Source organism: Nelumbo lutea, chromosome 3 (assembly GCF_056320005.1).
Source record: "Nelumbo lutea isolate HS-2025 chromosome 3, American lotus-T2T, whole genome shotgun sequence".
NCBI lineage: Eukaryota > Viridiplantae > Streptophyta > Magnoliopsida > Proteales > Nelumbonaceae > Nelumbo > Nelumbo lutea.
The window spans coordinates 2742370-2768833 of NC_142686.1; the positions used below are offsets into that span (position 1 = coordinate 2742370).

General features: G+C 39.2%; 1 protein-coding gene across 1 annotated transcript; it reads right to left on the bottom strand.

Moving 5' to 3' along the window:
- Positions 1 to 137: 137 nt before the first annotated feature.
- Positions 138 to 26464, bottom strand: LOC148862378 (hydroxyproline-rich glycoprotein family protein). The gene is made up of 12 exons (XM_088978398.1): positions 26232 to 26464; positions 25828 to 26175; positions 22403 to 22475; positions 8340 to 8414; positions 6725 to 6786; positions 6558 to 6626; positions 3105 to 3133; positions 2822 to 3029; positions 2494 to 2727; positions 1744 to 1797; positions 576 to 1506; positions 138 to 400 (listed from the first exon to the last, which is right to left on the bottom strand). The coding sequence occupies exons 2-12, from the start codon at positions 25936 to 25938 to the stop codon at positions 390 to 392; spliced, it is 1857 nt and encodes a 618-aa protein (XP_088834524.1). The 5' UTR covers positions 25939 to 26175; positions 26232 to 26464; the 3' UTR covers positions 138 to 389.

Sequence of the window (26464 nt, forward strand, 5' to 3'; positions counted from 1 at the left end):
GGTTACAGCGTCTGGCTTCTAATCATTCGATTGTGGGTTTACTACCAAAAAATAAAAAAAAACCCAGGTAAAAACAAAAATAAATAATACAAGGCTCATTGATAAGCAAGTACGAGAACAAAATTGCTCATCTGATGGAATAGGCAACAAAAGACGATTATTCAATGCACTGATGCCGAGTTCTCATCATAAAATTGGCAACAAAAGATGAAAATTAAAACAAGAAACAAATTAATGCACTATCATATATCATATTTACAGGCCCCCTCCCCGAAAAAAGGAAAAAAAAAAAAAAGAGAGATCTGAAACATGGGGTCATCACACTTGACTGGCCAAGGCCAAAATCAAGGGGAATTGCACAATTCCCAAACGCAAGCACGTGCGTCAACTCAATCGCCACCTGCACCAGTGGAAGATTCTCAGAATCATAAATATAATAACTTGTAACTTTAAGAATGTACAATAAGCGAGTAGAACAAAAACAGAAATACATACGTTGGGTAACCAAACAAAATGTATCACCTACTATGTTAAAAATTCAAAGGAAAATCAACAGGTGGGGTTTCTCAAATTACCTCTGATTTGACCACCTTGGGTAACCTCTGAAGTGGTTGATGCTGGCTGGATGTTTGTCAAGGAAATAGGTGTCAGAGGAGGTGAAGCAACTTCAGTGTTATCTGTGTTTTGAGGAGTTTCCAACAGCTTGGCCATGTGCAATGCAATTGCTCTCTGGCTGCTAGATGGTATAGAGAAACTCCTAGGGATGACCGAAGGAGGTGTTGGAAGTGGAGATGCTGCATTTGAGGCCATCATGGGCTTTTTGTTTGGTATAGAATGGTCTTGACTTCTCGCTAGCAAGGGACCTGAATAACCAACAAAACCTGAGGGTCTTGTGAGCTTGTTGGGTGAGCTTACTGGGGGTCTAGGGAGCTCATGCAGCTCACTTATCTTGGGCGAAGATGTGAGAGGAGGTGAAGCACTTGGGGATACCTTTGGAGGTGAGGATGGTTGGGGTATTGAAGGCCGGGTTGACCATGGTTTACTCGTTAGTGGACCAGAGAAAGCTTGTCTCTTCACCTTTTTAGTATCAGAAGCAGCATGGGAATCAGACTGTGGTACTGAAAGCCCCTCCCGCAGTGGAGGGGGCAACTTGATGGAGTTATTATTAGAGTTACTTTCTTTAAGCACCGACTGCACTTTTGAAATGCTGGATCCTGACTTCTCATCTTTGGAATCATTTTCATTCTTCCTGGGCTCCAACGGGGATGAATGCCAAAGATTGTGGATGCGTCCACCCTGGCTTGTTGGCATTGTTTGGCTTACTGGGTTGCTTGTTCCAGAAAGCATTGCTGGAGTGGGTAGTACATAAGTGTGAAACTTTTGTGTTGACGGTTGCGACCTTTCAAATGGATCAAATTTCTTCTCCGCTAAGATTGGGGCAGACTGGCTCCCTGCCTTGGGTTCCCTAACAGCATGGAGATCTCCTTGGCTTTTATCTGGATTTTCCTGCAAATATACCAAAAGAGAAGCATCAAATCTTGGAAGCTGGAAAGCATTTCCTAATCTGACCTCAAAAGTCGCAATCCTATAAAAGAAACAAAGTTGACCTGATCTAAAAGCCTATAGCTACAAAGCTACATTGAACAAATTAAATTTAGTGAATGTGTATGTCTGTGTTTCGCTTTTTTTTCCTTTTGGTTCTTGCACATATCTAGAGGTCAGTATGCTTGGAAGAATGTTTACCTGTGCAATTTCCACTGTTGGCAATTGTGAAAATGAAAGGTTCACCTGATCCAGCTGCACAGTGAGTCAGTACATAAGATCTATGCTTTGGTAAAGTGTGGCAAAAGCTGAGGATAGTATACAATAACAAACAAAATGCCACAAGAATACTGTAAGCTTTCATGCTAATTAACATTTAAATAACTGTAAATAAGGAAGCTATAAATAAAAGAAAGAGTGATTTTCATATGCCAAAATCATTTATGAGAAAATTTACTGAAAAAAAAAAACATCCATGCAAGTTTATCTTTTGAACCAAAGCTCTAAAAATTGTAGTCATGTCCTAAAATTTTATGAGATGTTGAACTGAATCAAATTGTGAATAATGTTGTTAACTGTCAAAACTAAAATTACCCTCTCTTGTCACATGTCAGTAATTGATACCACCAGTCACCAATTGCAGACTACAAGTGATGAATGACCATGCATGCATAAGAAACTCTCATATGCGGTGTCACATTAAAGCCATGCAGTTAACTGATCTCACTTGTTGATAATTATAATATGCCAGTACATGCTGTTTTTACATAGAAGACATTAGCAATCTAGTCCATGCATAATTCCATGCTTTCAGCAAATTACTTGAAAAAGGACCTCCATCCCAGCCAATGGAATTGAAACATCATAATCAAATATGGTCATATATACTACTCCAAAAAGCATTCTAACAGCTTTCCATGACCAAGGGGGGAAACCGCATTAAAATCTCACCTCCATTGAATCCCTTGATGTTGCAACAATATCTTGATTGCGATCATTTTGGCCATAATCAAAACTCAACTCTCCATCATCATTACCATCATAACCATCAGCATCATCAGCATCCTCCCCATCATCATCCTCAAGTCCACTGAATTGGTAATCAATATGTTGCTGTTCGGCTATCAGTTTTACATGTTCCTCAACCGCCTCAAGAGATTTAACAGCCTTCCTAAAGAAGCTCAACTGCTCTCAAGCATGCAGTAAAGCAGAGTATATCAATTCTCAGCTAACAAGAAGAGTCCTGACATCAGCAAGTAGCAGGGATGAAAAATTGAACCTGAGCAGCATGATGTCGAGCTGCCTGTGTCAACAGACTTCGGGACTGTCCTTGCTTCAATGATTTAAGACGAAATACAAATAAAGTTGCCTCCTCATCATACTCATCATGAGCTGCTTTCAGCTGCTGTGGAGAAAAACTTTCCCCTTTTGTGCCTTTTGACCTCCCCTTCTCTCGATGTGCCATCATCATATATTCATATAGATTTCTGAAGATCACATACCCAGTCTGAGAAGAAATTAACTTCATGGCAGCAGAAAACATAAAAAGGAAATATTCATACCTTTTCTCATCACACTGACGCTTCATATCCTGCATCAGCAAATAAGAGAACCACATAGTGTATTAGCAGGATAAATACTTGAACAACCAAATGTCAACCCTATCATTGGAGCAGAATTCAAACAAGTAGAAATCCACTACAAAAAGAACAAAAACAGAGAAGAAATTGAACATTTCATAAACAAAGATCCAAATTCTCTGGATCTGACCAACCGAGAGGTGGCAATAGTTTTCAAGGCGCCAAGGCAAGGCTAGGCAACCACAGGGCGCCCAGGTGTCGCCTAGGCGTTGGAATTTTAAAATGTTAATTTTATTGAGTTTTTACTTTATCTATGCTTTTCTAAGCTATTTTATTGGTTTTGTGTGCTAACTAGCAAGCATGTACACTAACTATTAACTCCTCTTTCCCTTTTGCAAATACCTTGAGTAATTTCATTAACCAGTCTAAATTAGCTGGGTTGATAGGTGGATTCAAAGTGGGCAGGTATAGAGTAGAACACTCCCATGTGAGTGTATAGAAGGGGGGAGGGCTAGCGACTAGAAGGTTGAGGGTTTTCAACAGGGCTTTCTTGGGGAAATGGTTATGGAGGTTTGGGTTAGGGAGAGGAGGAATACTTGTGGAAGAGGGTGGTGGTGGGGAAATATGGGGTGGTAAGGTTGGGTTGGGAACCTAGAGAAGTAAGGTTGTCATATGGGGTGAGTGTATGGAAGGGGATTATGAGTTTTAATGAGGAATTCAGAAGCCTAGTAAGCTTCTCAGCAGGAGATGGTTCAAGAATCGGGTTTTGGAAGGATGATTGGAGTGGGGTAGGAAAGCTGATGGAGTTGCGCCCAAGGTTGTATAAGCTGGCTGAGGCTGAAACTATCTGCTATGATAGAAGGGGAGATCAGCTGATATGTAATCCAAAATTCAGACTGCCTCTGCTGGATAGAGAGGTGGAGTGCATAAATTTGTTGGGAAAATTAAATGAGGTGAAGATTTCTCCTCAGAGGAGAGATGAGCTCTGGTGGAAAGAATGCTCAAATGGCAAATTCTCAGTGAAGTCATGTTATCTTACCACTTTGCAAAAACAGTTTGAATCCAATCCAGTCAGAAGGAGTATGGGGAAATCCGGTTCCCCAAAGGGTAGAAGCATTTGCCTGGCTGCTGGCGATGGACAGTATTCTAACAATGGATCATCTAAAATCAAGAGGCTTCAGCATGGCAAATATGTGTTGTCTTTGTGAGGAACAAGAGAACCTCAGACATTTGTTTATCAGATGCAAGTATGCTGATTTCCTATGGAGACTGTTCACCAAGATGTTTGGGGCACCTGATTTTATGCCAAATTCTGCCTCAGAAATCTTTTCAGCCTGGCCGAAGTTAAGAGGGGATCCAAGAAGGCTAAGGTATTTTGGAGCCGCATACCCTTTGCAATATGTTGGAACTTGTGGAAGGAGAGGAATAGAAGAATCTTTGAAGCCAAACTCTACAACATGGATAGGATTGTGGCTGCTGTAAGCAAGCCGGTTGCTGATTGGGTTATGGTTCATCCAGAATTCAGACATATCGATAGAAGGGATCTGGGGGGAAATTTAGGGGAAGTGCTGGAATTTCAGATCTGTAATTTTGGAAATGTGTACTGAATTTGAGCTCTGTATTCTTGATTGTAAGGGGTGATGACTCATCACCACATTATCGAGGAAGTGGAACACTTACAAAACATATTGGATTGTGGACTGTGGAGTAAAATAATGCCAACAAAATACCTCAATTTTCCAGTGAGAGGTAATCTAAAATAATCATAGTTTTGGGACCCTGCCATTCAAAAATGCGAGAAGTAGATAGGCACCTACAGAAGAAGCTATATCTCTAAGGGTGGAAGATTAACTTTATCCAAAGCTACCTTGTCGAATTTACCAATTTACTACCTACCAATGTCCAGAGTTCCTGCAAGGTGTGAAACTGCATTGAGCAATTCCATAGGAATTTTCTTATGGGATGGAGGAAAAAAATCTAGTTAAGTGGGAAATAGAATGCAAACCAAAGAGAGAAGGAAGCCTGGAGAAGGGTTATGGGCCCAGTTAATCCTTTTTTTTTTCAATTTGACAGGTATGAGCCCAATTAATTATAGCAAGCATGGAATAAACACAAATTAACAGAATAGTAATCTTCACTTGGGTAGTTGGCATCATATTAAATTTGGTTTATCTCCTCCTTCCTCAACCATCAAGTTTGGTCACATCTTAACCCCTTTCTCTCCAACACTTTGCACCACTCCTACCCCCTAGTGTCCCCCCCCCCACCCTCTCTCCCAGCCACATAGCACTCTTTACTCACTCACCCTCCATTTCTGATTCCCTCCCTGGCAATCTTCATTACTTTCTAATTTAAATTAGCAATCAGTTGTAACTCATAAGGAAGATACAGTAACAAGAATTTTAATATTTTAATTATATAATGTAACAGTTACATGCACAACTAAATTTCAAATTTTAATAATAAAGTAACATTTTTGAACTACCGTTGACCCGGACGGTTGGACCATTCGGCCCGGGAACCATCCAGGCAACCGGTTCTGTTTTACCCTAAACCCGGAATCTGGTCAAAACCGTTGAAAAAGTCAACAAACCATTGACCCGGGTGGTCGAACCGTCGACCTGTTCAGCGGTTTTTTGACCGTTTTTATTTTTTAATTTTGCTGTCAGAATGGGCAGTCCGTTCGAACTGGGCGGTCGGACTGTCGACCCGGAAACCAGTGGCCAGAACGGTTCCTTTTCCGGGTCGTTTTTTAAAACATAGTAATAAAGAACTGTTAGTAATTGACTGGAACTATCACTGGATAAACAGTTTGGACTAGTCAATAGTTCAATTGTCCAGGTTAATGGTTTGCTAACAGCTAACCAAGTTAACAGGTATTTAACATTTAATGGGTTTAAGATTAGACCAACCCATTTTCTGTTCTGGGTAACGGGTTGACTGGTCCAACCTTCCAGATTAATGATGAGTTGAAACATTGGTTGTATCCATCGCCCCTGTTGAATATCTCATTCTTCTACACCACCAATTTTTCATCAGTAATTATTCAGATTTATTAATAATATGGAAGAATCTGATACAAGGAAAACAGCCTAGCACCCCTCTTGGTTTAGGGCAGCACTTGCTTCCCACCCATAGCCTCCCTCACAATGTTTTGGCCATCTCTTCCTAGGGATGGGGTGGCAGAAGGGTTACAGATAATGAAGTACATTGAAAAACTTTATTTTCTCATGTTTGGTCTTGCCCTTTTCTTTGGGGTAAAATTTCCTATGCACATTTATTGTCGTCTTCTGTTTTAGTAAATATTTTCTGGCAGCACAGAAGAAATGAAGAAGGCAACTATTTTATAAGAAGAAATGGAAAAAAAAAGGTGATGCAGCTTGCTAATAGCATAAAAAAATTAATTAAACTATTCCTGTATTAAGAGGAACAAACCTCTACTGTTCGAAGTTCATTGAGAAGAGACTCTGATGGATTTGTAATTGTCTGAAAAATATGAGAGCGCTGATGGGAGAAAAAAAAAAGGCATGAGTCATTACTAAGTCCAAGTCTAGGGTATCCTTCATATGTCTTAAAATGATGGCATGCAATTGATAGCTCACATAATTATCAACAAGTTTCTGAAGTTCAAACTGCACTTTTCCCAGCATTAACAGAACTCTACCTGGATACGAGCAAACATGGTTACAGAACAATTGATTGGAAATTATAAAACATCCAAATAACAAAATGACTGAAATGCTATCAAGAAAAAAGAATTCAACTTTCAAATCTAATGGGTCATTTGATAACAGCTTAAGTGGCTAAACTGAAAACATTATCACTTGTCTTGTAGTGAATTTTTCTTTAATTCTGTACGAAGAATGGTCACAGTATAGTACCACTCATAGTTTTCAAGGTGTCTAGGCGATTCTGGGCACCACTGGGGTGCCTAGGCCTCGCCTAGGCAATACAAATTTTATAATATAAAAAACTGACTTTTGGCTAGTTTCCTAGTTTTATATACCATTCAGCATGTATGTTAATTGAAAAAATAGTAATTCTCTTTATTAAGAACATCAAATTTCCTCTAAAAATGTGGCAAATCATCACATCTAAAAGATAAATATCTTTAACATATATTAATTTCATTATTTTCAAAAATAATACTACTATAATAAGTATTTAATAGAGCAAATTCATATTAGTTAGCAGCTAAAGAAGGTTATTAACTTTATATAATAAATATTCATGACGGAAAGTAAAATAGAAAAAAAAACAAGATGGAGTTTCTGTTTTATTTAATTAGAGAGAGAGAGAGAATAGAAAAAAAGAACTTTATTATAATAAAATGTATTAACACATATATTAATAAGATAGAACAATATAAATGATATTATAAAAGACACCCGCCTTGTCAAGGCGTTTGGGTGAGGCGCCCAGCCAAGGGTGCCTAGGCGCCCTGATAACTATGGTACCACTTGAGGGAAAAACTAGAAACCTTTGCTAACAATTATGAAAACCAAAAATGAAATAACACACTTCCTTTTGTTAGTATAATTCATAAAGACTCATTGATGCTATCATACTTCAAGGTTCTCATTGTCAAGAATGTTTTTTTTTTTTGTTAGAACTCAACAAATTAAATATCTTTACCACTCAGATATGACACTGATTCTTCAATCTATGCAAATATTTTTCATGAAACGTTATTCAGCATTTGAATTCTTCAAAGTTAGAGGCAGATATTTGATATTTCTTAGTGCAAAACTCATGTTTACAACACTGATAAGGAAAGAGCATAATAATTTTTTTTTATGCATAACAATTAGAAACAAGATTTGGATCTTGTGCATGATAATTCTTTTATGATACACAAGTGACATATTTCAAAATATGACAGTTTGACCCAACACAGAGGTCATCAATATTTCGTTGAATCGTGAAAAATAAAGCTTCTCTGGATTCTCTTACCAAATTTTCTAAGGTAGCAATCTTCCAGATGTGATCGTCAATCACAAGTGACATTATCAAAATTCAAAATATGACAGTTTGACCCAACACAGAGGTCATCAATATTTCGTTGAATCGTGATAAATAAAGCTTCTCTGGATTCTCTTACCAAATTTTCTAAGGTAGCAATCTTCCAGATGTGATCGTCAATCACATTGATTCACCTGTTAATCATTCAAATGTTCACATATAGGTTGCAACAAAATAAATTCTTGATTCACTTACCACTGTCTTCATCATCATTCAAAGCAGTTCTCTCAAGCAAACAAGCACCCATTTCCCGCAGTGACTCTGAGAATTCTGAAATAGATAAAATTAAGTTAAATGAATTCTTAAATATAAAGTTGTTGCTGGAAATTAAGGTAGTCTACAATCAAAATAGAAACAGGAAATGGGTACATAAATCATCATGATCTAGTTCAAAACTAAAAGTAGGACTTTTAATTTGGAACTTGAATAAGTTCATCATTCCTTCTCACTCATCTAAAAAAAGTTCATCACTCCTTCCCGTCCCATAGATCATGCCATCCATGGTTATTCTTGAAAATTTCAGAAGTTAAGTAAAGTTTGGATAATTCCACTTGCAAGTGCATCAAACCATCAATATCACTTGAGATGGCAATTTCTTGGCCAGAATGGTAGGATTATGTGGAGATCCCTGAAGAAAGTTGTTATTTGAGCAGTCCAGGAAGAGTTGCGTATTAGAATCTTTGGGTACAAGAATAGACCTGTTGGGATCTGCCCAACTCAGGAGCTGCTTCCAGGGAGCTCTGCCTCCTAAGAAGGAAAATGGAGAATGGTTATTCTTGTTCAATGTGAAAGAAGTGAGGCGAGCTCTATTTATCTTGACTCACTCACGTACAAAGCACCACTATAAGAGCTGATTCTTCTAATGGTCTTGATTCACATCTGATAACTAACTCAGATCTGCCCTTGCTGGCATGGCTTACGTGAATACACATGATTCAAAGAGCTCCCGTGCCTGGTAGAGTACCCAAGGTTCCCTTGGTATCTGATGGGCCCTAACAAGGGCACAACCTCCAGATGTACTAATCAAGCTGATCACTATCAGAGTGTCTTACTGGATCCATGAAATGGAATAATTCAAGGATACTAAATGTACCCATCAGTTCAAGAATGGTGCCCAGCTCCTAAGTGCACCCATCTAAGTCCAGCTGATTGTTCTTCAGGAAACCAGGGCCATTAGGCATATTAGGTGCATTCAAAGATTGTCAAGGGGCTACAATTTTTATATATATTTAGACCTACTGGAAATAGGGACTCAATTTGAACCTTGGGAAATGGAAATTCAGTGATGTTATAGATTTGGAGATTTCCTTTGGAAGAAGATTAGAATCTGGCATACTGTTATCAATTGCATTCATGGCATGTCAACAAATGGTTGGGATGCCGGATTTTCTTCTAGGGTTGCTTCTACCTCTCCTTGAAAGCTACTGATGGTACCATATTTGATTTCCCTTCCTATAAGCCTATCTTCCCTTTTGTTTTTAAAGCTAATTCCTATAAGCCTATCTGAGCAGTGGACCTACGGGGGATATTTTTTTATGCTCCTTTCTACAATTTCTGTAGAGAAATAGCTAATTTGTTTGTGATCCCACTGGTTATCATTCTATTAATCTTTTCTTTCTTTCATATTGGCGGAAGGGGTATTCCTGTCATTATAATCTCTTTTATTTGTTTACTATAAATAGCAATCTTTGGGGCAGCAGGACAGATAAGATTCTGCACCCCTTCTCTTATTTTTTGTCTTCTCCTCTTCTTCTTCTTCTCCCCTGTTTCTTTTTTCTTTTTCTTCTGTTTTCTTACCAAAACAAATCAGATTATCTTTGAGTTCTCATATTTCTGCACCCCCGTTTCTCTTATTTCTGCAAGTTTAGGATCAATTAGAGTTCTCATGTAGGTCTGATCCAGCTGGCTAAATGAGAATTTACTAGGCCTGGAGATTACAGCTTTAATCACCTGATTCTTGGAGATCATTGGAGATTACAAGAGATGTCCAAGGTATGAGATCTTGGAGAATTACCCAGTGATAAATAGGTAAGTTTGTGTTTTAGGGTTTAAATCAGTGATTGGAAATGGCGCTCAGATTTTTCTGGGTAGGTTTCATACTTTTATTTAGATCGACATATATCAGAAGTATTTTGAAATCTTCTTTTTTTTGAAGAAGTATTTTGGAATCCTCTAGAGGGGGCAGTTATCAGTTTTAGGTTTTCTCCAGGGCTGATTCTAGGGTTTCAGCTGGAGGGTCATCAACTACTGGCTGCAAACAATTTCTTTCATCTGTTATTCTTTTTTTCTTGGATTCCAGGAAAGGTTTGTGAGTTGTTTCTGTTTTGGGGGTTGTTGAACAGCTCTTGAAAGGACTGGTTTGTGTGGGAAAGAGTCAAATTGTGCTGTTTTTTACTAGCCTGTGATTCTCTTGGCATGTATTCAGCATGGAGACAACTGGCAATGGATCTAAATCCTATGGGGAAGGACTTGTGGGGACTGGAAGTGTTGTTGACAGCAATTCCTTTCAAACTACAACGGTAAAAATTTGATGGAACAAATTATTTGGAGTGGGCTCAATCGGCCATGATGGCTATTGGAGGAAGAGGAAAGCTGGGATATGTGACAGGAGACACATAAAAACCAGCAAAGGAGAATCCATCTCATGTTAAGTGGGTTCAAGAAAATTATCTTGTTATGACTTGGTAAGGAAATTTGGGGTAATGTGAAAGAAACTTATTCTCATCCCCTTAATGTTGCTAGTACCTATGATCTAAAACGTGAGATGAGAACCTTAAACAGGGAGAGAAACCTGTATTAGTTTACTTCTCCACCCTAAAATCATTATGGCATGAGATAGATCACTTGGAAACAATTGAGTGGGAGAGCCAAAAGGATAGAGCAACATATAGGAAGCTAGTTGAAATAGCATCGTCAGTATCACCTTGTCTCAAGCCTACTCCAAGTACATAGTGAGGAGAGTAGAAGGAAGATTATGATACAGATTCCACCTCCTGAATCAGCTTTAGCACCTATAAAGTTGAAGTTGGAAGTGATAAGGAGAAGTGAAGGATTCTGAAATGGGGATGGTTGATGATTTGATCACTCAGTTAGGGGAAGCCTTTCTTGATCAGTCCTGTAGAGATAGCAGAATTTGGAAACCTTCCCCTTCTGGTTTTTTCAATTGCTCTTCTTTCTATAACATTTTGCTTCAGACCTCTAACTTTGTAGGGAACTTTCCTTCAAAGGTGGGGGTAGCCCTGTACCCCCTAAAATTCAGGCCTTTTGTAGGGAAGTGGTACTCCAAAAAATCAACATCTTGGATTTATTGCAGAAAAAGAGGCCAAATATGTGCCTCTCCCCCCATGTTTGTTGCCTCTGTTTGGGTTCCGGTGAGACAATTTCACATTTACTAATCTCATGTCCCTTTGTGTTCTTTATTTGGTCTTGGTTCTCTTCTCTCTTTGGCTACAGGTGGACTCCCTCCTCAAGCGTGGTGAACCTCTTTGATCCAACTTTTTACAGGCAACCAACGGTTCGTGGAAGGATTATGTGGAGAGCCACTAGAGCTGTTGTATTGTGGTCAGTGTGGGAGGAAAGAAACAATAGGATCTTTAAAGGCAGATGTAGATCCAAGGAAGAGGTTGTGGAATGAATAACTACTAAGGTTATCCATTGGTTGAAATCCTGTGATCTTTTTAAGGATTTCTCAGTTGAAGACATTTATAGAAGTTGGGGTATTGTGGCATCTACCACTACTTCCAAAGCTATGATACAGGAAGTTTGGTCCCCACCGGCACAACAAAGGTTGAAACTGAACTTTGATGGAAGCTCTATAGGTAATCCAGGCCCATCTGGTATAGGAGGTGTTTTCAGAGATAATGAAGGCAAGATAATGGCTTTGTTTTCAGGTCCAGTAGGAGTTGGAGATTCCTTAAGAGCAGAAATCTTGGCACTACATCAAGGTGTAAAACTGGCCAAACAGTTGGGGCTACAGCAGATTGAGATAGAGGGAGACTCCAAGTTGGTAATTGGGTGGATGCAATCAGGGCAGCTGGGAATTTGGCAATATAGACAGCTGATAAGGGAAATTCTTAGCATAACAAGGGAGGTGGGTGTTTGGTTCAAGTGGGTAAGGAGATCAGCAAATGGTTTTGCTAACGCCCTAGCAAAACAAGGGACTGCAAGGGAGAGTCTTTTTTGGGCAGTGCTGTAATGTTTGATGTTTATTGGATCAACCTTTTCTAATAAGGGTTAAATTCTGTATTTCAGGTTAGTTTATCTCTAATGAAAGTTATTGTTTCTGATCAAAAAAATAAGGAGAAGTGAAGGAGGAAAAGATGGAAGTGTTTTGTGTCTATTGCAAGAAACCAAAACACACCAAGGCCTCACAGGCTTAGACATGAAAGCTCATTTTAACTTGTTGTATCCTAATAAGGACCAGTTCACTATTCCCCTTAAGACCTTGAGTGCACTTGCTTTGTTCAAATCCTTGGACTAACCATTCTAAATTTGATCCTAAGGCGGTTAAGTGTATCATTCTTGGGTATGCACAAAATCAAAAGGGGTATTGCTGTTATGATCCCGTCTCTAGGACTCGTTTTGTGTCTATGGATGTTACCTTCTTTAAAAATGTCTGATAGGACCACTTTGAATTCTGAGAATCTGAGCTGGTTCAAGGGAGCTCACCCTCCTGAAATGGACGAGAGAGAGGAAGAGAGGAAGAAGGGAGAGACGGTAGAAGACTAAAGGATTATTCCATTTCATGCCTCGAATAGATGGGGGGTTACAATTATTTATACTCTCTCTTCAGTCTCTCCTGCACATGGACTAGACTGTGACTGCTAACTAACTGGAGGGACGTGGCCTCCTCACGTAAATGAACCTCAGTGGAGGTTGCACATGGGTGATCAGGTGTTTCTCTTGTGTTGGGCCTGGTTGATGCGTGTCTTGGCCTGGGTCTCATGTTGTGGGCCCAAATGGATAGTTGGGGCCTATCAGTCCCACCCTCTTCAAAAAACACCTTGTCCTCAAGGTTTACATGGGGATACTGATCTTCTAGTTTGTCATAGTCCTCCCAAGTGGCAACTTCTGGTGACAAGTTTTTCCACATGACTAAGGCCTGCTTGTGTAACTTTTTGTCTATCTTGACCCCCTTACATTCCTGATTTGTCGTGGTTCAACCAGTATATCCCCGTCTTCTAAGAATTGCGGAAGGGTCAGGCTGACCTTAGTTGTAGGGCTTAGATAAGGCTTCAGCATACCAACATGGAAAGTCGGGTGCAATTTCGCGCAAGTAGGAAGCTCCAATTTGTAAGCCACCTGTCCCACTTGTTCAATCACCATGAATGGGCCAAAATACTTGGGAGTTAGCTTATGCCAAACTCGTCGAGCTACTGAAGCTTCCCGGTAAGGCTGGAGCTTCAAATAGACCCAATCCCCAACTACCAATTCAAGCTCCCGGTGATTGCGGTCATAGGCCAACTCCATGCGCTGTTGTGCTCTCTGCAAATGCAATTTAAGGAATCTCGATATCTCATCTCTTACGTCCTCAATGTGCAGCCTGTAGTTCCCTCCCTCGATCCATTTTTGACGTACATCTCTGAAAAGTGTGTGGATATCAGCTGTTGTAAGGGACCCTCTTCCATGGAGATCAAGACACCGAAACAAATATGTCAATCCTCCCGGTGTATCTTTGTTTTCTAGGGCCAAAACAAAGTCAAGGAAACTTTCAAAATCCATCTCCCGTACATTATCACCACCACCACCAATTTTGCCACGCCGAACACGTTTATCAAATGCCCGCTCCATGAATATTTCTGTCAATGTACCATCTGCATATTCTCAATGTCCCATTCAAAACTTTATCCAGAGCAAGAAACATATCACATATCAGTTGTGTGGATGAGAACTAGTTTCAGCTTTTTCAGTATCAGTGACTTCTTCCTCACTTTCCTGGTGTAGTTCCATGAGTTCCTGGAGGCAATTACTAAGTAGTACCTTCTTTAGGCATGCTTTACCTCGCCTATGAGGATCACAAAAGAAGAAAAATTTGCATGCAGCTATGCGGCAGTTCATTTGAATAAAAGCTGCAGGCCTACCTCGTAGTTGTGCCAGATTAGGAATAAGACCTCTAATGTAGGCCTCCATTTCATGAGAGTGAAGGAAACCATCAAAATCCTCGTCAAGCTCGCTCATATCAATTATTGCCTTAGTGAGGGAAACTGTGCACATCACATAAAGGTAAAACGACAGGATGGAAATTCTTCCAGACTCGTCTTTCTCAATCTTTATAAAATTTGAAGGGCTGAAAAACCGCCGACACCTTGGACCTATTTGCTCCGTACATACAGAAGAAATATGGCAGAAATCTTCATATTTCATCTTCTTTGGTGAGAACGTAGTTGAGGCTGAGACAATGACAAATCTCTTCTTTGTAGCAACATGACGATCACTAATTAATCCAACTCCAAACTGCCTGAACATACTCAAAACAACAATATCCACCCAGATATAGGATATGGCATCATTGGAGATGCTAGAATGGACAAGGTGAACAACGACTACATTAAAGATGCTTGGATTCTCACCATCACCTATCATTTCCCCCTTTCGTTGTTGACCTGTGTCTAGAGGTCTTGTTGGAACCAAAACCCAAATCATTGAATCTGCCTTAGCTATTTTGGCATCATTGTCAATGATCGAAAGAATCTTCCGACATCGTAAGAACTTGGTGGATACAAGCACGCGTCCAATGCAATCTTCGTGGTCGAAGGTTCTGTGACCACTGGGCCTAACTCCAACAATGAACCAAAACTCATGGTTGTCACTAGGGAGCCATGGAAGAAGAAAAAGAACAGGGATCTGTAAAATTGGAGGGTGGACAGAGACGGGTTTCAGGTAGCATGGTGAGATAGGTCAGGTTATGGTTGCCGCCAATGAAAATGATGACCAGAGGTTGAACAACTGAAACGGACTTGGGTTGGGTATGGACAGGCTCAATTTAAGTGAGAAAGTGAGAGGGAAGAGAATAGGGACCAGGGGTCAGGCTACATGGATAATGATGGATAGGGTTATAGTCTTCACACTGCCCTTCTGTACCACCTTCCCTATTTTGTCACCTAACATCGCTGAGCTCGTTGCTAGGGTTGAAGTCTCAACTCCTGATGATGATCTCGTTGTCGTTATTGGCTTTCCAATGCTCTCAATCAACTTCGATCCTCCATTTTCTCCGAAATGAGTGTTGACAGAAGGAGCTTGGCAACTACGCTCTTCTAGAGAATCGACCATTGTGCCAAGCCTGTCTAAAATCATCTTTAGCTCGGCCAGAATTCCTTTCTGGTTCCTCAGACTTCCCTCAAGACGACTGAGACTGCCTTCAAGCCTTGTCATCCGCGCATCCATGGATCAACCTGGCTCTGATACCAATTGATAGGACCACTTTGAATTCTGAGAATCTGAGCTGGTTCGAGGGAGCTCACCCTCCTGAAATGGACGAGAGAGAGGAAGAGAGGAAGAAGGGAGAGACGGTAGAAGACTAAAGGATTATTTCATTTCATGCCTCGAATAGATGGGGGGTTACAATTATTTATACTCTCTCTTCAGCCTCCCCTGCACATGGACTAGACTATGACTGCTAACTAACTAGAGGGACGTGGCCTCCTCACGTAAACGAACCTCAGTGGAGGTTGCACATGGGTGATCATGTGTTTCTCTTGTGTTGGGCCTGGTTGATGTGTGTCTTGGCCTGGGTCTCATGTTGTGGGCCCGAATGGATAGTTGGGGCCTATCAATGTACCTTATTATCCTAAAGTTTCATCTCAGGGGGAGAGTGGTGAGCAGGGTATTTTTATTTTTGCTTAGGAAGTCTCATTGCTTATTCCAGTCACTAAAGGGGAGTGTAATGAGATTTATCAAAAAAAAAGGGAGGGGGCATCTAATGAAAGGGAATTGTCAAAAGTGCAAATAGTTGAGGGTGTTTCACATACGATGGTGGAGGCAGGTTGGTTCTAGTAATTAGCAATCCAATCCAGTTCCAATCTCCTCTATGGCACTAGATTTAGGTGCTACACCCCCTTTATCCACTACTGTTGCAGATGACATACCTGCTACCACCACTAAGCCTTAACCTCCCTCAGATGCTCTTGACCACTTCACAAAAGGGAAGCATTGTTTCACCTCATCTACTGCTAAATGCATCTCCTAATTTCTTTCTTATGACCTCCTTTCATCATCAGATAAATCCTTTTTGGCTTCCATTGGTGTTATACCTATTCCCAAAGCAATGCAAGAAGCCCTAATGATGCCTAAGTGCAAGGAATCAATGAAGGTTGAGATAGATGCTCTTGTAAAAAAATGATACTTGGGAATTAATGGATCAACCGAATGGGAAGAAACCTATTTAGTATGGATTGGGTATTCACAGTAAAATACAATGTGGACAATTTAGTTGAAAGGTACAAGGGGGGTACACACAAACTTATGGTATTGATTGGAAACCTTTGCACTGGTCACTAAAATGAACACCATCAAAATTTTGTTGTCACTTGCTACAAATTTCTCAAGGTCGTTGTTCCAGATGGATGTTAAGAATGCTTTTCTGAATGATGCCTACAAGATGAAGTGTATATAGAATTGCCTCCTAGTTTTTATGATACAGATGCCAGTAAGAAAGTCTATTGACTGAAGAAAGCTTTATATAGTCTGAAGCAATCTCTAAGAGCATGGTTTGATAGATATATACTTGCTTTGGAAAATTTTGGCTATGTACAGGCCTAGTCTAATCACACTCTTTTTATTAAAATAGGCTCTGCCTTGACTCTCCTAATTGTGTATGTTGATGATATTGTGGTTACAAGGAGTGATATTGATGAAATGAATTCCCCTAAGCAGTTACATAGTCAAGAGTTTAAAGTAAAGGATCTAGGTGAGTTACAATATTTCTTGTGAATTGAAGTGTTTAGGTCCAAGCATGGCATATTTATCTCCCAAGGGAAATATGTCTTTGATCTCCTAAAGGAAACTAGAAATTTAAGGGTTAAACCCGATGATACACCCATTGAGCAAAATCATAAGATAAGTATAGAAAAAGGCCTCTTAAAATAAAGGTATGTATCATTTATAAAAAAAGGTATGTATCGACAACTTGTGAGAAACTTCTCTTTGCCTAACACACCCTGACATCTCTTATGCTAAATCATGGTCTTGATGAAGTAATGGCAGGTGAATTAGAAGAATTTGAAGAGGGTACGATAGGCATTGCTTTGAATTTGGAATCAAATAATGTTGGTGTTGTACTAATGGGTGATGGTTTGATGAAGATGTGTTGTTAGGTGCTCCATTTTCCCATTGAGGCCGAACCTAAACCTGTGCTCGAGAGATAGTTGTCCATACACTGATAAGGGAAGTATGGATTCTCGAGAAGAGAGGAGCCATGGTGATCCCCCCCCAGACCGCCCGGATCCCACGAGTGAATAGAAAGTTGAATCTACATTGGATCTCACCTGAATCGCCCCATCTATCCTCTTGAGGAGAAGTTTGGTTTCAAACTACGATTCAAACAAGAGGAGTACACCATGCTAATGTGCCTTTGTTGTTGAAAGAATACTAGCCTACTTGAAAAGGTGTCTAGGCCGAGATATAATCTTCAAGAATAATGGTTATATGAAGATAGAAATATACACCGATGCAAATTGGGCAGGATGTATTGATGATAGGAAATCTACTTCAAGGTAGTGGGCTCTTGTTGGAAGAAATCTTATTTCTTGGAGTAAGAAACAAAGTGTTGTTTCTTGCTCCAATGCTGAAGCAGTGTATAGGTCTATGGCTAATGGTGTAGTTGAAGTGCTATGGCTGAGATCCCTACTTGAAGAATTGGGAATTGAGTATGAAAAATCCTTGAAGTTGTATTGTGATAACTAGGTTATCATTAACACTACTCATAACCTAATACAGCATGATAGAATAAAACATATTGAAGTGGACCGACATTTCATTAGAGAGAGAGAGGGAGTTACTTCTCAAGAAGTATGTCTTCCTCTAATATACAATTTGCCAATCTCTTCACCAAAGCAGTCATCAAAGTCAAGCTAGAGACAGATTAACGCAAGTTGGGAATATTGAATATCTATTCCCAACTTGAGGGGGGTGTAGAGAAATAGCTAATTAGTTTGTGGTCCCGCTGGTTTATTTATTATTTTTGTTATTTTTTGTTGTTAGCTATTAGTTGTAATGTTATCCATTAATCTTTTCTTTCTTTCATATTGGCAGCAGGGGTAGTCCTGTCAATATAGTCTTTTTCATTTGTTTAATATAAATAGCAATCTTTGGGGCGGCATGACAGATTAGATTCTGCAACCCTTCTCTTATTCTTTTTATCTTTCCGTTTCTTCTTCTTCTCCAGTCTCCACTGTTTCTTTTTCTGTTTTTGCTGTTTCTTATCAAAACAAATCAGATTATATTTGGTTACAGTCAACTATTTCTTATCCTCTCCAATCCAAGTATCTATTTTCCAGTTGGAGCCATGTGGAAAAGGCAAATTCCACCTAAGATTAGAGCTTTTTGTTAGGAGGTTTTCCACCTTAATATCAGCAAATGTGATGTTCTTCGAAGGAAGGGTTGGTATCTTTATCCTACTATGTGTTTCTTATGCAAGGCAAGCTCTGAAACTACATTTCATTTACTGATATCCTGTCAGCTCACTTCTAGGCTTCCTGCATCTGGGAAGTTTTCTTCTCCCCTTTTGGTTGCAGGTGAAATCCACCAACTGATAAAAGAAGCTTGTTCTTGGACTTTTTTTCAATCAAATCCACAAGGGCAGTAGTCTTGTGGTCTCTATGGGAGGAAAGGAATTCTACGATCTTCAATGAAAGGCCTCTCACCAAAAAGGCTTTCATTGAAAACATAAGAGTAAAGATTGCTCACTGAGTAAAAACTTAAGGGTCTGTTTGGTTTGCAATTGGAATCAGAATCAGAACCAGAATCGAAATTGGAATGGTCCATCCCCCCACCTGTTTGGTTCAGGTGGGAATCGGATTCAGAATTGGAATCAGCTGGACTGGATTCTCATTCCCAAGGGAGAGGGAGGGAATGGGAATGGATTCCAATTTCGCCCAACCAAAAGGTTGGAATTGGGTTGCTTCCACAACTACAAGAAGAGTACCTAGAGCATGGACGTGGACTTCTCGGCAAAATATTCCAAATAAAACTCAATTTTGATGGTTGTAGCTTTGGGGATCCTGGCAGACTGGGTATAGGTGAAGTGTTCCGAAATCATTATGGGAACATATTGGCTATATATTCTGGTCCAATAGGTCAAGGAGATTCAACCATAGTGTAGCTATTAGCTGTCCTGCAAGGGTTGAGAATAGAAAAACAGCTAAATTACAGAAATATAAGCAGGCTACAAAATGATACCTTAGGAATTTGGCAGCATAGGAACACGATGAAAGAGGTAAGGAGTCCAATTAGAGAATTGGGACACCAATCAGCAAATGCATTAGTAGAAACATCATCCAAGCCTTATCCCAACTATATGGAGTTGGCAACATGAATCCTGTTTTGATGTTTTGGCCAAGCAAGGGGTGGGCAGAAGCAATTTGTTCTGGCTATATTGTAATTTTCGTTTTCACCTTTTGGGGGGAGCTAAGAAAGTTTATCTCCCCTCGTCTCTTCGTAATTTCATTTAATGATTCTCATTCGGTTATTGATTAAAAAAAAACATGAATGCTGTTTTGTCTTTTTTTTTTTATCAGCAACTCTGAAATGATTCCATTAATTAGAAAAAATTACGGATACAACAAGAAGTTGTGAAAGAAACCAACTTTAGTAAGCTGACCCAAAACAAAATTACAAATGAGTCCAAAACATGTGTTCTTTGAACCCCTTGCTTAGCTAAGCTATCTGCCAACCTGTTTTGTCATTCCATTCTGTTTAATGTCATATCCATTGTTAAATTATGAGCACTTTAATTATTTCAAATTACTTCAACCCACCCATATCCTTTATGATCTAGCCCTAGCCCCTTCAACATGCAACAGAACAATTCTTCACAAAGAGATGGAGTCAATAGGTGAGTTCAGGCAGATTCCCACCCACGTGGAGAAGACCTTTGAAGATCAAGGCAAAGCATTTTCTCTTGGAAAGCTTCAGGGTGAAAGTGAAGACAGCCTTGAAAATTAGAGATATGAGAATGGCAATGGTATTCCTGGTCGAGAAAGATGTGATAACATGGTTTAAGGATTTGGTTGGGAAAGCAACCAAGCAAGTTGAAAGATGGAGTGTAAGGGCTCAACAGAGGAAGATCCGAAGATGGTAGGAGGTATGTGGCAGAAAGGAGAAGGAATGCTAAGGGAAGCTTTCTGGTGCTCATTGAATATTTTGGAGGAAGGAAGATGCAACTAGTTTGTTTCCCACAAGGAAATATGGCGACTGTTGGAAGGAGATCTTAGGTGCTTTGAAAGATTTCATGCTATGGATGGGAGAAATGCAACAAGGATGGAGTCAACATAGGAAATTCAGAAGCCAAGCAAAGAATCTGCAGGAAAGGAGCAGCAACGGTTTAAAAAGCAACTAGTTTGTTTCCCACAAGGAAATCTGGCAGCTGTTGGAAGGAGATCTTAGGTGCTTTGAATGATTTCATGCTATGGATGGGAGAAATGCAATAAGGGTGGAGTCAACAGAGAAAATTCAGAAGCCGAGCAAAGAATCTGCAGGAAAGGAGCAGCAGCAGCAGCAGTTTAAGAATATGGGAAAGCTATCAAATCAATCTAATAGGATAACCACCAATGCTGCCAAGGTTGATTGGGAGAAGCTAGTAGTGGTTACTGAAGAACCACCAAGAGACTGAAGGAGAATTGCAGATGGTGTTATAAGAGGCTTAAAGTTGAAATCCACCATAATATTAACCCCTTTCAAGAAGTGTAAGGCTCTCTTGGCAGTGGTAGGTAAGGAGGTTGGGGTTGATGCAACATGTTTTCAAATGCAGTTTGACAATATTACTGTGTTCAGGTGGAATCCATTGTCCAAAACTCTGCAGGTGGAAGACAGAGTTGTTGATCAAATCTCTGGAAATTATAAGTATTTTGCTCCATTTGTTTCTCTGTGCAAGGCCCAATTGGATGGTTTCTTTGTGAAAGATCTGCACTCGGCCGCTGTTAGTCTAAGCCATGTAAGACCAGAAGACGTTCCCCAAAGGTTGAGGTGTTGCAGATGGGGCATTTTACTCTGTTTGGCTGGTGACAGCCATTGAAGCTTCTTTTGGGTGTGAAGGTAGGAGAGAAGAAGAGAAGGATGAAGAAGATTGGGTAGACAAACTTAGGTCTTCTCCATGTGGGAAACTGGGAATCTGTTTCAGGTTATAGGTTTGCATGGGCTTCGGCTGTGTATACCCCTATGTACAGTGGCTTGTTGTACATGTTTTATGTTTCTGTTAATGAAATTATACTTTACTTTTTCTTAAAAAACAAGGGATATGACAATGGGATTTCATTGTGTGAGATTATCAGCAAATGCATTATCAGATGTTTTTGCTAAAGAAGGGACCTTTCAGGAACAGTTATTTTGGGCTGCCGTACAATTGTTTAGTCTTGGAGTAACTGTTATTTTAAGGGAGGCTGCATTCCGTGCCTCTCTTTGTGCTGATTGCATTCCGTGCCTCTCTCTATTTTTAGATTTTTGCCAATCTTTATAACATGCTCATTTTAACCTAATTATATTTTAAACATCTTCATTCCACCACCAAGTTTCTTTAGCACTTTTCCCGTTTTCCGTTTTCCTTTAGATTATTATCCTAAAACATCATTTGCTAACTTTCTTTATGCAATTTGCCATTTCAAGCCACATCTCATTAGTCTTTACACATAAATCCCAATTTCCTTCTACTATCGACCTATCTCTAAATTGTGCTAATTTTTCTCCTTTTAGATTTTCCCACCTGATTTTTAGACACCTATTTCTCTTTCATTTCCTAATGCGCACATCTGCCACAACTGATCTATGTTGTGTAGTTATCCCCTGGGATAACTTTGCAATCCTTACACATCATTCATTATGTTCTATTAAGGAAAAAAAATATTTGACTTATGCTTGATCCAATTTTAAATGTTCGCCCTTCTTTTGGGGGGAAAAAAAGGCATTTACTATTGCCATATCATAATACATGCGCTACTACAAATTTTAAGATTATATCTCCTGTTTCATTACATTAGATGTGACTTATGGGAGATTTTCTTTAAAAGGTGTTTTAGAGAGTTACAAGTGTTAAACAAGAAATTACATACCATATGCACTATTTGCTGTTGCAGCAGCTGCAGAAAGTAAGCTATCATAACAGTTTCGCATGTCTTGCATGTCCTAATAAACACAACAAAATCAAACAAAGAGATTGAGAAACATTCTGAAAAAGCAAAATGATAGATAAAATAACTTTATAAAGCAAAGAAATATATATTTATTTATTTTTTCAACTTTGATAAGGTCCTTCTAACATGTAAAAAGCACAGGAAGATATTAGGACATTTCCCATTTGTGATAAACTGGGCATATCCCTGGTGAAGAGGCAAAGAAACCACTAGTTTTTATTAGAGAAGTCAAAACATGGGGGTGCTTTTGTCTTTTAGGCTGTGTTTGGTTTGAATGAAAAAGTAGGGAAAGGAAGAGAAAGGTAGAGAAACCTTTACAAATCTTGTGTAGGTTTCCCTGTCTTTCCCTTCCTTTCCCTACCTTTTCCTTCAAACCAAACATAGCCTTAGGGCATGTACTCTATTTTTTATCAATAAGCCATGTACTCTTTGAGTAGTGATTAGGGGTGTGCTCCCTTTATAAAATAAAGGATGTGCCCAAATCATGCCCCAAAAGAACATGATGACCTAGAAGGATGCTCCAAAATCATTCACCAAAAAGTATATCATGCTCATTATCAAAAAAAAAAAGTATATCATGCTCCCTTTATATAAAATATCATGACCTAGAAGGACCAAGCCATGATAATAACCTTTCTACACATTCATTTCTTTTTACTTTTCTCTTTACTGTGCCTTTTACCCTTTTACTCCTTTTCATGTTGGTGGGATAGAATCTTGCCTCTTGTTCCACGTGCATTACCATTAGTTCAGGTTAAATATAAAGAATAAAATCCAGGACAATTGTCAAAATTGATTACTTATCTCCCAAATACAATTTACCATTTTCAATTTAAACTTCATATTCTCTCATAAGTCAATGGGATAATGTTTTGGGCGTAGACGGTTGCAGACTGTACAGCTCATTTTGTTCTTGGATTTTATAAATCATCACACTTTTGCCAAATTAATAAAATTCTGCAGTTACTCACTAAAAAAAGTTACTATTCTTCTTCACTGATTTAATTGAAGAATTGAATAGAGCAGCAATTTAATCAATGAGAAAGCCTTTATCTCATCACATCAGAATTCTTTATGTTCTTCAAATTTATTAGCTTTACCAAAAAAGAACAAATCTGGGAAGATATCTTACTTCAGAGTTCAGATAAATTGACCTCTTCATATACCAGTCAACCCCCATAGCTTAACTTTCTCCATGATCCTTCTCAATCCTTTTAAAGGATCCCCCCTCATTCTCAAGATTACTCAAATCTCCACCAGTAAACCTCTCTCTTGAAATTTCTGCATATGCTTATTTATTTTAAATAAAAAAAAACTTCGAATTTTTTACTATGGCTATGTTTGGAAGCGATGCAAATGGAGTGTAAATCCCAGTTCAGGGTAAATTTGCACTCTGGTTCACTTTTTCCTGTGTTTGGCAACATTATATTTATGCATTGACAAATGACAGAAAACACATTTTCCAATAAATATTTACATTGATAATAAGATGTAAAAGTACATCAATAAAAAATAAATAAATTTCCATTCAAGTGGGCTTTTGATTTAAAAAAAAAAAAAGGCATGTGCTTTATTGGAATTCATATTTGCATCCATTACAGCTAAAAGTCTGTTTGGTAAGAAGGTAAATTTGTCAGTGCAAAACTAACCCAACTTTGCAATTTATATGGACCATCTTACACTCTACATATTTGCATTCACACTTATTTGCACCGTTTCCAAACACAGCCTATATTTCCTCTCAAAAAACCCATTCATTAAACCTCTAACCTTCAAAACCTAGAAACCATACTTGACTACATGTCTCCTACAAAATACCTAACTCACGGCTCTACCTTTATCCAAGTCCCCATCAAATTTCCCTTGCTAGACAAGTGGTTGTAGAAACTAAAAAGGTTGGAAGAGGGCAGCAGCCACAGATAATAATAATTTATCCCTTTCTTGTTTGTTAATTATTCCATGCTTAAGTCCCTGGATCAGTATTGATTCCAACACTTGGACATCCAGTAAGGTGAAGTGATTGGAGTACATATGAGAGTCAGGTACAAATCATCGATTTCTAGCATGATCAAACCATGTGTCTTTTTTATTGTTCAAAGATCATCAATTATTCTCCTCGTTGTCAAGTTTCTAGCATGATCAAATACCAAGTGAGAGTCAGGTACAAATCATCGATTTCTAGCATGATCAAATACCATGTGTCTTTTTTATTGTTCAAAATCATCAATTATTCTCCTCTGCTGGTTTCATGAGATAATGTGAGGTTACCAAGTGACATCTTTGGCATTATCCTAAATATAAGATCACATTCATCCACATATCTTAAGGGAGAGCACAACTCAGCTCAACAAAGCTTTACCCAACTATATGTATTTGGCCACATTAATCCTGTTCCTTCATTCTGTTCCATTCAGCGCCATATCCATTGTTTAAATATGGGCCCTCAAATCATTTATTACCGCTTCAACGTGCATCTTCTCTGGCCCACCTCTACCTCTTCTAGACTCTTCAACTTGCAATAGGTCTAACCATAGATGATCTTCTGTGCACATGATCAAACCACTTAGCCTACTTCCCTCATTCTATCACCTATAGGGGCTACTCCTAAATTCCAACAGATATGGTCTGTGGTCATTTTTTATCCTATCTATTCTAGTTTTCTCATTCATCCATCTCAATATTCGTATTTCTCCTACCTTCATTTCATGGATATATTGTTTCTTAACTCGTCAATATACATTTGGGGCAGAGCAATATTGTCACTCTGTGAGAGAAGCCTTGGGGGTGATAAATAACCAATTGTCCATGAGGAACAGATGAAAAGCACAGAAAAGGAGAAACTATTAGACCCAGAAAGCCCAAGGCTAACCAAGGGAGGACATGGACCCGATAGGACAGATTATCGTACCAGACCGTTGATCCTGAACTGGGCTTCAATCACAAACCTCACAGCGCAGTTGCAAACTTGCAATAGATCCAGAGGAATATTTCGCTAGTAACTTAGACGTCCGTAGTCCAGTCAAAAGAAATGAGAAAAACCGATAAATAGATAGAGAGAGAGAGAGAGAGGGTGGGGGAAAAGCATGAGAAGTCAAGGGAAACGATAACGAGAAACAGAGTGTTTTGAGTTTCTATGGTTGCTGTTTCTAGTATTTTCTAAATGTCAGTGTCCTGATATTAAAACACTGAGGATGAATTATGCTCCATTAAACCCTGCAAATTCCGAGTAGGCGATTGTGTTTTCATGCTTATCAAACAATTACGCTGCCAGTCTGAGAGAGCATGAAGACTGTAATAAAGAGAAAACCTAGAGAGAGAGAAAGCGATAAGACAAGAAAGAGAACCTGAGATGCCTGGGCGAGCTCATCCAACTGTGCGGAAGGCTGGTTATCTCTTTTGCCCTTGGCATCAGTCTTGTTCAGTGTGAATCCTCGCAGTTTCTTCAAGGATTTCATCGCTTGCCCTTTCCTCGGCAAACCCTCCCCTCCCCCCAAACGGAACCCCAACCAAGGACGAGATAAGATAGAGGAAGAGAGATCCTCTCTGTGCGGCGTATCGGAGAAACTCGGGGAGAGCGTAGCTGAAAACCAAATATCCAATCGATCTATGTAAACTCCATTTGAGATGTTCTTTTCCTGTTTTTAGGTCAAACGAAGGAAAGAATAATAATAAGAAGGGTAAAATATAAAAACCTCCCCTGAAATTTTACTTTAACAAAAATCTCCCCTAAATTTTTGGAAAACCCAACCCAACACATGCCTCCCTTCCCTCATTGACCACACGAAAAACATTTGACTTATTATACATTAATTTTTTCAAAATACCCACTTTACCCTTATTTATGATAATCATATAAAATTTGCTAAAATAACCCTAAAAGAAACTTCAAACTGAATCCCCCATTTGATGTCCTCTTTCTTATTTTTCAGTCACCCATCTATCGAGTATAGAAGAAAGGCAGCATTCAGTGAGGCCGGCATC

What these genes read in the sequence shown, in the direction of transcription:
- LOC148862378 (XM_088978398.1), bottom strand. Translation starts at nt 25,938, where the DNA reads ATGAAATCCTTGAAGAAACTGCGAGGATTCACACTGAACAAGACTGAT. An exon ending in CGTCAGTGTGATGAGAAAAG is followed by an intron (nt 3,030 to 3,104) that starts GTATGAATATTT and finishes TGTGATCTTCAG; the next exon opens with AAATCTATATGAATATATGA. An exon ending in CAACAGTGGAAATTGCACAG is followed by an intron (nt 1,507 to 1,743) that starts GTAAACATTCTT and finishes GTATATTTGCAG; the next exon opens with GAAAATCCAGATAAAAGCCA.